Source organism: Lytechinus variegatus, chromosome 2 (genome assembly GCF_018143015.1).
Source record: "Lytechinus variegatus isolate NC3 chromosome 2, Lvar_3.0, whole genome shotgun sequence".
NCBI classification, from domain to species: Eukaryota; Metazoa; Echinodermata; class Echinoidea; order Temnopleuroida; family Toxopneustidae; genus Lytechinus; species Lytechinus variegatus.
The window spans coordinates 41621396-41633917 of NC_054741.1; the positions used below are offsets into that span (position 1 = coordinate 41621396).

Below are 12522 nucleotides of genomic sequence, written 5' to 3' on the forward strand. Positions count from 1 at the left end.
GTCTTGGGCACTCTTTTTCAAGGTGTTATTGACAACTTTTTTAGGACCACTCCTGGTATAGATTTTGCACCCTCGACCTTGAATGCAGTGGCCTCTGCTTCTGCATCTCCCTTGAACTTGGTTACTTCCTTGTTTGTGACATGCCTCCCACGGTTTAATCCATGCTAATCTAGCAGGGAAGATACATTACGATTATTTAAGTAAATCATGAAATACCTGATTTTCTTATTTATGAGATGTATCAGTCTACTATCAGTCCCGCCGTCACCTCACCTTGCATGGCAACATGTCACTACTGCAAGAGCTCATAAAGAGGAAGATATAGGGTTGATACATTTGGAAGTGCATGGCTACAGTTTGCGCTTTTTAATTTGTGTACTATGTTCGAGGGCAGTTGATGAAACAAAACTAGCAAAAGTAGATAGATACATTAGATTATCTCGTAATTAAGAAAATCAGGTGAGTATTTTCATGCTTTGTTTTCTCATTATAGGGCTCTCTGATAGCAGTTTTCATTCTGGAAATCCTTGATGAAGATAAAGCAGCAGACTACACAGATTACATCTTTAACCTACTGCCAACCCATGCACTAGCCAGATCTATCATGTTTATTGCTACTAATGATGCCATCAGAACCAGCTGTGAAAGCTCCAAGCTGTGAGTGATTACATGATTGATTAGTACATGTGTTCAGATTGACTGGTAATGATAATAATGGTTATTGTGATAATAATAGCGACAGTCTTTAGGTTGATGACATGAACAGTTACAGCTATGGGTATATGTATAGTGCATATATCAGGTAAAATATGGGTTTGCCAGTTTTCATGTTGAGAGGAACAATAGGCCTGCTCATGTATACACAACAAAAAAAGTAAGTCCCCCCCTAAACAAACATCAATAATTTCCGAACCAATGCGAGTTTTTGATATATTTTTACATGAGCGTGTAGGTAATTTTATAAGCTACCCTATGAGTAAAAGTTGTGGATGTATCTTACGTCATGCTTCAGTGAGCACCGTCAGAAGGCAAAAATGTCACTTTTCAAAAGTCACAAGCAAAATATCACGACTTTGATTCCATTGTATTGGAACTAATTCCACATTTTCATCATGAAAACTAGTCAGAAGGCTTAGAAAGGGTACTTTCTAAAAGACGATACAACTTTTTAAGCTAAATTTCACGGTTGAGTAAACTCAAGTCCAAATTTGCTATAATTGGATTTTTACACATTTCTTTCAATAAAAAATGCTAGAATATGATGACAGTTATTTTGGGGAAGACTATCTCCAACAATATTCACCGTTTCACGGTTCAATGAACATTTATTGGAAACAAAAAATGCGATTTTCAAATATCGTAGACAAGTATTGCTTCATTTTTCGAACTGAAAATGATCTTTTCTCAACTTTTTTGTTATGTTCATGACCAATTAACATGCTTCAATGATTCAAAGGTGTCAAATTAAACATTAACGCTTGAATGAACATGTGGAATGTGATAAGCTCTTTTTTACGTTATTGGAAAAACTGCAATTTGTAACTATGGATATCTGTCACACAACTCCTTGCACAGTTCATTTGATTTGATTTTTATGAAAATCCCGATGTTTAATACATCAGTGAGCACACAATATTCGAAAATTATGCAAATGAGAAGAAAGTTCAAGGCCTTGGCCCCGCTCTGTACCGAATCGAATGGTTATTTTGGTGTGCGCACATTTTGGATAGTGTTACTCTGAAGCCATGTGCGAAGTTTCATGAAATAACTGTTGGCAGAAGTAACAAAAACCGTCCATGAAACAAACCCTCATTTCATATTTGTTAAAATTTTGACTTCCTCTCTCATAGACTTGTGTACATTATGGGTGCATATGTTTAAGCATACGTAAACCCCTTTTTCAATATGGTGGAACTTTTTTCAAGACTGTCTTTAGCAATGTCGTTTGGCAGTAATGTTTATCAACCTATGGGCAGAATTCTGTGCAAAAATGAAATCGATTTGTTTGTTTATGGATGAGTGAGCACGCATCAAAGTGGGAAAATTTGTATTTTCAATGTCACAGACTCTATTTAAAGGGTAATAAAGTGAATATTGGGGGCAAATTTGGTTTGAAAGGTGTCTTTAATTGCTGTTGTTTTTATCATCCATCATTTCTATCACCAAACACTTTCCGAACTTTAGCCATTTCATGGTTGAGCGAGCACATTCGAAAATTTAGGAATGAATACTCTTTATACTGCATAAATGTATTCTTTTCCTAACAATTTCCCAGGATCAGTTGAATGTATGGACAGATCAGTGGTGGATCCAGAATTTTAAATGGGGGAGGGGCCTATAATCGGGGGAGCCATCAACATTTTCAAATTTTAACATGATCTAACAAGTTGTAAAAGATAATACCCCCAAAACCCTATGATGACACGTCACAATACAGGGGCCGCAGAGCAGTTTTCAAATTGGGGGGGGCTGACCATGCCAAAAATCACAATCGTATTACATTTTTGTACTTGCTTATGGAAAAAAGTTGGGGGGGGGCTGAAGCCCACCAGCCCCCCTCCCCGCTTCCGCGGCCCCTGCAATACATCGTGCTCACTCAACCATGAACATACGATATCAAAATTTGGTCTGAAATGGTTCAATGATGGATAGTAAAACAGTATAACACTATAAAGTTCACCTAAAAACAATTTTTGCCCAACTTTGTATTTGCACAATCTGAAAAACGACTCTTGTGACTTTCAAAAATGGTCATTTTTAATTCAATCTTTAATTATTCATGCATGACTCAACCGATCAATCTCATTTTTCCCCAGGAGTTGCTTAATGAGTGTAGAAAATCACCCATGAAATATCATATCTCAAAATAATTCGGTTCAAAAGTTACAGCAGTTTGATTTAGGGGGGACTTACTTTTTTTGTTGTGTATAGATAAAACCTGTCCAGACCACATTTTTGTCTCGCGTGCGTAGCAGAGCAAGACTATATACAGTGCGTTAAAAAAAAAACAGGACAGTTTTGAAAAGTCTATCAAAAATTTTGTTTCAAGTTATGATGTCTATATTTTTATGTTAAAAGATGCTCCAATCTTTCAAATGCCATTTTAAAAATAGAGTTTCGTTCATGCTTGAGCGAACACAAAACTTTTTTGTCAGTTGTTAAAAAAAGGGATTGCGCCAAATGGCATAAAATATTGTTCATCAGACTTCTTGCTAATTCATTATTCTTTATGTTCTGTTGCAAATATATCTTAATCTAATCAGCAAACCTCTTAATTAGGTGATCTGTCAAATTTGACAGATCACCTCTTATGTTTCTACGAATTTTCTTTTTTATTTCTTTATTCTTTTTATTTATTTTTCTTTTTCCACCCTTTTCTTGTTCCACCAAAATCATCAAAACTATTCAATCAATTTTCATCAAAATATTATCAAATGTGGACAGTTATCATGCGATGTGTACGAAACAAGTTTACCGTCAAACGGTCATCGTGACGTCATCTAAGCGCCATTTTGTAAAATCACATTATCAACAATATCTCCATTATCAATCATCAAAAATTAACAATATTAACATCAAATTAACTTCAGATCAAGGGTCAACTGTCCATGTCATCAAAGGTCATGTACAGGTCACGACGCGCATGTACGCGCGCGTCAAAATTTTAAAATGCTCAAAATCACTTTTTGATCAAAGTAGAGTACGTTTCGGGTCTTCTAAGCATTTCAGGAATTTGCGCGCTCAAAGGTTTTCGCGCGCGTTTACGCGCGTAACATCCTTACGCAACGTGGAATTTCACTTTCTTTTACGTCAATGTATTTCTTATAAAATTCCTAATAATTTGATACCTTAATCGACCTTCTACGACCAGTTATAAAGGAATGCGCCTCCGTCAAAGTTTGAATTACGCGCGCAAGCGCGCGTTCATAAAAGCCCAAAAATGTGCAAAAACATGCTTTTACAAAATTCTATATAACTCTTCAGATAGTCCGTTGACCCCCAAATTTTATTTTACATTCGGATAGAGTATGACTTGAAGATGTGATTTCATGTCCCATTTGACCCTAAATTTTATCATGACGTCATCAAAATGGCGTCGGAACTAAAATTTTCCATTTTTCTTTTATGACGTTTTAATAATTTTGCAAATTAGACTATAACTCCGTAATCATTGGTTGTTTTTCGCCCGGTTTTCGACATATTGTAGCTTGTTTAATATTCTTCTAAATTATGTTACATTTTCATCATTTTGAGCAGGAGATCATCATAAATATTAATAACGTATAGAAGTATATTATTATGATAAAACTATCACTTGAAAAATTCAATTAGAGGTTATATTTTATCGTTTGCTTGCAAGTGTATGACAGTTACTATGGTCTGATGGTAAGTGCTCTGCCTTCTAATGCAAGGGACCCTGGTTCGAAACCCATCAGGATCTATTTTTTTTTTTATTTATGAATTTTTTTCTCATATTGCGTGTAACCCTTACAAGCCAGTTCAGATTTCCATTCTGTGCATGATAAGAAGAAGTTCATTCGTACTAAAATGACATGATTGTTTTATATTTAATGAGACATTAGTAACAACCCTGATGTCTTGATTATTCTTTTGAATTGTGTGTTTCATAACATACATGCAAACAACAATGCGTGCACTAGCAACTGGCATGTCACAGTTGGCCAGGTATTGTTAAATGAACATGCTAACGCATTCCAAGAAGAAATGCAACTAATACCTCCTTCAGTGTTCATTGCTTTGCGATTCTATTCACCTGGTCTATGCAATTTCTCAATCCTACTATGTAGGGTATTCTGGCATATCTTGCAATGAAATCTACCTATCATTATATAAGAAATGAAAAGTCCTTTGACGAAAATTGGAAACTGGTCCATGGTTCTTGATTTAAATTTTTCAAAAGTGGATTCAACATTTATTTCTAGCGTTTCGTCAACACTGTGCTCACTAATTCGTGTCGTCACTTGCAAAATTGGAATTTACATTTCTTAGAATAAGAAGATCTGTTTATACAACCTTCTTTTTTAGTGTCGTTCAACAGTATTCAACATGTCTTTTCATTAATAAAACTACGCTTATCATCATGATGGTCATATTGATCTGCATTGACATATCATGATAACAAAATTAGATCGTGATCATGATCATAAGATTCAGAGACAGATCACCTAATTCGTCCGTAAGACGAATTAAAATTCTAGTTTATTTTTCTTTTTCCACCCTTTTCTTGTTCCACCAAAATCATCAAAACTAATCAATCAATTTTCATCAAAATGTTATCAATTATGGACAGTTATCATACGATGTGTACGAAACAAGTTCAACGTCAAATGGTCATCGTGACGTCATCTACGCGCCATTTTGTAAAATCACATTATCAATCATATCTTCATTATCAATCATCAAAAATTAACAATATTAACATGAAATCAACTTCAGATCAAGGGTCAACTGTCCATGTCATCAAAGGTCATTTTACAGGTCACGACGCGCATGTACGAGCCCGTCAAAATTTGAAAATGCTCAAAATCACTTTTTGATCAAAGTAGAGTACGAATCAGGTCATTCTAAGCATTTCATGAATTTGCGCGCTCACAGGTTTTCGCGCGCGTTTACGCGCGTAACGTCCTTACGCAACATACAACTGCACTTTATTTTACATCAATGCATTCTTTATAAAATTTCCAATAATTTGATACCTTAACCGACCTACGACCAGTAATGAAGGAATGCGCCTCCGTCAAAGTTTGAATTACGCGCGCAAGCGCGCATTCACAATAGGCGAAAAATGTGCAAAAACATGCTTTTACAAAATTCCATATAACTCTTCAGATAGTCCGTTGACCCCCAAATTTTCTTTTATATTCGGATAGAGTAGGACTTGTAGATGTGATTTCATGTCACATTTGACAATACATTTTATCATAACGTCTTCAAATTGGCGTCAAAACTAAAATTTTCAATTTTTGTTTCATGACGTTTTAATAATTTTGCAAATATGACTATAACTCCGTAATCATTGGTCGTTTTTCGCCCGGTTTTCGACATATTGTAGTTGGTTATTTATTCTTCCAAGTTATGTTACATTTTTATCATTTTGAGCAGGAGATCATTATAAATATTAACAATGTATAGAAGTATAATTTATGATAAAAGTTTCACCTTAAAAATTCAATTTGAGGTTATATTTTATCGTTGCCTTGCAAGTGTATTGCAGTTACTATGGTCTGATGGTTAGTGCATCTGCCTTGTAATGCAAGGGTCCCTGGATCGAAACCCATCAGCATCTATTATTTTTTTATTAAATTTTGTCTCATTTTGCGTGTAACCCCTATAAGCCAGTTTGGGGTTCATTCTGCAAATGATAAGAAAAAGTTCATTGGTACTAAAGTGACATGATTGTTTTATATTTAATGAAATATTAGTAACAACCTTGATGTCTTGATTATTCTTTTAGATTGTGCGATTCAATACATGCAAAAAACAACAATGCGTGTACTAGCAACTGGTGTTTTAGAGTTGGCTATGTATTGTTATAAGAACACGGCTAACGCTGCATTCCAGAAAGAAATGCAACAAATGCCTCCGTCAGTGTTCATTGCTTTGCTATTCTATTCACCTGGTCTATGCAATTGCTCCAACCTGCTCTGTAAGGCATGCTTGTATAATATCTTGCAATGAAATCTACATATCGTAATGTAAGAAATTAAATGTCATTTAGTCATTACTGCTCATGAGGCAACTAAATACTGGTCAATGCATACTGGTTTAAATTTTTTTCAAAACTGGATTCTAGAATCTTGCTTTCGTCAACACTATGCTCACTATTTCGTGTTATTACTTGCTTAATTGGAATTGATATTCTTCAGAAAAACAAGATTTATACAACCTTTTATTTCAATGTCTTTCAACAGTATTTAACAGGTCCTTTCATTGATAAAACTACGTTTATTGTGATGATATGCATATTGATCTGCATTGAAATGATGATCATGATTAAAAAAAATAGATCGTGATCGTGATCATGAGATTCACAGACAGATCACCTAATTCGTCCGTAAGACGAATTAAAATTCTAGTATTTTTATTATCTTTGCCCAAATTTTTTAATTGCATTCATTTTGAAATCTATTTACTTAATACTCGGGGGGGGCATAATGGCCCCCCACCCCCCTTGACAATTTTTGCGATATATCTGCTGCGCAAAATTTTTTTGACCTCGCCGTTCATTGACTTTTTACCTTCAAGTCTCTCGCAAATTTTGAGACCAAATTTGTGACGCCCGGGTACGTGATTACTGTCTGAGTTCTCTAATAATGGTACAGGATTTTAGAAAAGAAGTTTTGAGTGTCATCTCGTGTACATCAAATCTTAGCAAATGTTAAGTTTCTGAAATGTCAATACTGTGAAAGTATATGCACTTCATTAAACGCAGGCCTGCCAACTTCTCCGGGTTTTCCGGAGTTTCTCCGTTTTTCAGAATTTATAGCGGCCCAAAAGCGGAGAACTCCGTTTTCTTTGTATTTTTTTTTTCTTTGGGAAATGACGCACTTTCCGTCTGCCTACGGCTCTCTTTCTCTCTCTCTGAGTCCTTTCAATGTTACATTTACGTACGTACGCACGTGTGTCGGATCGTACCTATATACCGTGCGTAACATTAATCAAACGCATGCACTACGCGCGCGTACGTGGAGTTCAGAATTAAATGGATAAGAACGCGTGATGGGCCTGTGCCCGTGTGTGCATATACGAAGCGCAACAAGCCACGGCCAGCGCGCTATTTATCCGACAGCGATCGTGTGTATTGACATTGGACAGTTCGCCCGCGATCGCGAGGATTCATAGCGAATGTAACTCTATGCATACGATGCAGCGCAGCGCTTGCGTGCCTCCGCTGTGGGAAATGGATTGTTTCGCCAGCTGAGGGTTTAGAAACGGTAACATTTTAAACTAATATGTTTTCCTGATATTTTTATATGTGCTTTGTGCTTAGTGAGCTAAATGCTTTGGATTTTACAAGTCTGTCGTTTCAGTGCCGATTCTTGCAAACTTTTAGACCCCTGCTGTATTTTTTTTGTCTGTTAAAGGCACACAGTGACAGAGACACCCTCCTAATCCTATGCAGAACAATGAAAGCAGTTCTGCTAATTTTTCATAGCAACAGTGACTGTGAAAGAGTATTTTCCATCGTGGTAAAGAACAAAACTAAGCAGAGAGCAAGCCTGAGCACAAATACAATAAGTTCTCTGATGGTACATACATAAATTGGCTATGGAGAGTAGAAAGAAACTATGTCTATGCCATACTTGCTCAAGAGAGGTAATGATGGTGCCAAAAAAAGCCACTTATGAAAGGCTCCAGAGAAAGGACAAGGCATAAAAAGCTCAAGAAGGGCTCCAAAAGGCTTGTTTTTAAGGTGAAATTTCCTAAATGTCCTCCAGCTTCGAGGGGGCTCCGTCCCCTTGCACCCCCGCCGGGGACTTCGGCTTTCCGCGCGATTCGTGGACTCCTTTTTTCCATTTTCAAATGTTGGCAGGTCTGTTAAACGTGGACATCAGCAGGGTGGTCTCTATTAAAAGGATTTTTTTTTTGCCCTGTCGATGTGTACCTCTCGAATTATGAAGACATTCAGGTCACTGTATCAAAATCAAGTTCAAGTTTATTTATTCAAAGTTTAAAAACAAACATCACATTATAATAAAAATAAATATAGGCATGCATGCGATGTAAATGACTACAGTGAAAGTATGATATTGTTTTAATGAAATGTACTCTGGCTTTTTTTCTGTTCATTTTCCTGATCACTTCAGTCTTATGTAAATATTGGCCTAGTAAATATTATGAATTATCATTGATTTGTAATTTATAGTGAACATTTGATGCAAAGGATTTGTAAGTGATTATTTATAAAACATAAAAAATTATAGCACAGACAAATCAGTTCAAGGACCTGCTGCCGATTCGTGATGTCATTCTATTGAAGGGGGGGGTCACATCCCTTGAACAATAGATTCACAACGTAATTAAATCGACTCCCATCGACCACTTTAAAAGCGAGAGCGGAGGCCTGGATTACACAACATATTTAATAACATAAAATACAGGATATAGATGCTAATCTACAAATCCCCAAAAGAGAGAAATAACGTTGATATAAGGTTAAGAATTCAGACTATAGAACGGAATACCATTTAAAAACACAAAATAGGCTATGCACAACCATGTCCACCCGTATGCAAATACTTTGATGAGGGTCTTCATCCGTCCAATGACATGCAAAAAGTACAAAATTTCCCTTCGTGTACTTCCTTTCATTTTGTGGGTACGGTACTATTTTAATCCTTTTCCCCCCAGTGGTGCAAATCTGGTCCGAACAGTTCGGTGATATTGTATATTGGCCTGAAAATTTGCGACCCCCCCCCCCCCGGCGGGATATATACGGGGGAAAAATAACCAAGGGGGTATAACCATGTACATTAAGCAAGACTCCTGTCCATATTAGTATTTTAAGGTTATGTAGAACGTGTTTTAATCCTGACAAAATGGCTTTATATTCTATTGTATTTTTCACCATGATTGTGCCCAATCTCGGCTCCAACTACTCTCTTCCGTCGTTCAGTTTTTTTTTTAATTCTTTTAAACGTTGACTGTGCCTCTACATGGGGGGGGGCAGGTCCAGGGGTACTTAGATTTGGTGTGGACGGGGGTGTGCGGCTAATGCGGGATCAATACCCATACCCATTACGGGTCATTTTGGCTAAATGGTATCCATTATTAGGGCTTAAAACTTGACACCCCAAAAAAGGTTGTCATCCCAAATTTGAGAATATGGACCCATGTTTAAGGCCATTATCTAAAAATTGGGGGCATGAACCCATGCATAAAAAAGTATCTAAAAATTGGGGCCATGCATGTTTAGGGATTTTCCAGCATAAAACCATACCCCATGTTTAGAGATTTCTTCCAAAAGAGCAACCCATTTCAGCGGCACACCCCCGTATACCTTATTTCGTAAGTACCCCCCCCCCCCCCGGCTCTAAATGTATTCAGAATTTTCTGAACTCTAAAAGATATTTGACTTGCATGTAATTAATTTCCTTGTAATTTTTTTTATTAAATAGCTCGACTGTATTGATCTTCTATTTTCACTTTGCCGATACCATAATAAGACTCGTAAAACGAAAATGAGCAGATTATCTAGTATCTAAAAGTCAGATCCGAAGCGATTATCACAAAAAGGGTCGTAATTAGTCATGCATTAAAGTAATATATCTACCGGTATTAGAGATCTGTATTTGTAGCAGACTTTGTCATATTTCTCTTAATACTGGCATCCAATCGTAAATTTTGTGAGTGGAATTGTTTTGCACAAGTCCGGCTGCCTCCGACTGCACACGCCTTGACCCCCGTAGACTACCGGTAGATCCACGGTATACCTAGATCCACGGCAAACCGTCGTCTCGACTCTACTCATACCTGGTACTGGAGAAGTACCAGGACAGGGTCAAGTCACTTGTACGCAGAACAAGTTCTGCATTTGCCTGGCTTTTGAAAGAGCCTCTATTTTGAGACTCGGGTTGTGGAGTAGGGATTTTCGTTTATTTGGTTCTCTGGTTATTTATTATTTTTTTCTTTTACGGGCATTATAACTATTCCCTTCTACTACCACAGTGCGCCCCCCCCCAAAAAAAAAATATATATACACTTTTGAAATGGCTGCCAAATAAAAAATACTTTGAGGGGAAAGACTTATAAAATCAACTTCCATATGACATCAAAAAGTTGAAATACTATCACGTTTGAGCGAACACTGCCTACTGAAACAAAGGGTATGAAAATTAGGCTGGGCTGGAGTTAGCCTTCCATTTTTTGTCAGTTTTTGAGGGGCAAATCATTTGGCTTTGGAACTTGCAATGTTAAGGGTGTTGTGATATATTACTGATCAATCGTGACCAGTTATGAATGTTTAAGCAAGTTTCATAAATTATTAAATTGAACAAAAATTACACATTTGGGGCACATTTCAGCATTATCACGAGGCTCCAGCAATGTGTTCATTGGAGTCAGGAAAATAGGGGTGAGATTGGACGTAAGTGGGAGAAGTAGGGTGATGGAATAAGGGTCAACAGAACATTTTAGCCCCCCTCTCTCTCGCCCTCCCCTTCTGTTGAGTTACTGATTATTATTGTCATGTACGCGTGACGTCCAGAGCAGAATGTTAATTTGATTATGATAATTGGGGCATCAACTTTTTCCCATCAATCAACAATTTATCAATAAATCAACTATTGCAATGGGCAATGTAATCAATCAAGCATTCAGTTTCTCAAAGTATTTCATAAATCATCATAATCAAGTCAATTTCTTGGTAATTATTCAATAAAAAGAACAAAAAAATTACTATCAGCCACCGGTCACTTCAGTGGCAAATAAATTTTGAATAGGCTACCATCCTGGAAGTGATAGGGGTCTGGGAAATAGAACGGGATGGAGATACATAAGAATTTTTATTTGTAAAATGACAAAAAGAAGATGAATGCCCTTTCAACCAAGTCTTACCATATCTCGCCCTCTCGCTTGTAACAGGTATCATCACATTACTCCGACTCACAAAACACACTGCTTAGGTCCACAAGATGAATAGGCTACACTGAATTAACAATTTCTCTTCACTAAACCATCATTCTTGCAAGTTTCAAATATCATATTTGTTGGGGAAAATCAAGCATAAGTGTTGCCTTCCCCTTAAAAATCCCAAACTTCGGAATTTTTGTAAAGAAGTACCATGCAATCAAATTTTGCCTCATTGTGATGTCAACCATAAGATAAATAGACATAAGGAGAAAAATTTGTCCATAATTGACATCGTATACCATATGTTACCTGGTTATGGATCATTCGTTCTCTGTATATAAGGTTCATGGGTCGAATCTCGAACCAAAAGAAGAGAGTTGCAGCTCTGTAATTATAGCTTGAAGTAGAAGTTCGCCTTGGTGAGAAACACTCGATGAAACTGTTCAGTCTTGGACCTACCTTTAATTTTCAAATGAAATTCAATCTCAACAAAAATGCCCCTTCCCCCACTGTCATGCCACCACAATTGCCATAATCATAATCATTGTAATCATCAAAACAAGGATCTCAGCACCTTCATCACTGTCAATATCACCATCATCATCATCCCTTTCCATGTACAATTATACATATGGATATTATTGTTCATTTACTCCTCGCTTGTTTCTTAAATTGTTTACTATTATGTGAACCTGACAGTTCAATTTATATATTGTTGCAATTACTGTTGTACTGTATTTCGTTGTTATTATTTGATTTGTCATTGAAAAGATATCTTGTTATGTTTGAATAATAATAAAATCCCTGTGGAGGGAAACAAATTGAAAAAAAAAAATCATCATCATAAACCATTAATAAATCAACAACGCAGGCGGCGGAACAAAGGATATATCCTTTGTTCATAGGGTGCATCATTATTGTCCCCCGCAG

The 12522-nt window shown here is 36.6% G+C and overlaps 1 protein-coding gene across 1 annotated transcript in view; it reads left to right on the plus strand.

The window, feature by feature from the left end:
- Positions 1-12522, plus strand: part of LOC121408106 (phospholipid-transporting ATPase ABCA3-like) — a 292368-nt gene that overhangs the window by 206785 nt on the left and 73061 nt on the right. Inside the window, exon 21 of the mRNA XM_041599444.1 lies at positions 494-657. Within this exon, the coding sequence (XP_041455378.1) occupies positions 494-657 (164 nt within the window). The remainder of the gene's footprint in view (positions 1-493; positions 658-12522) is intronic.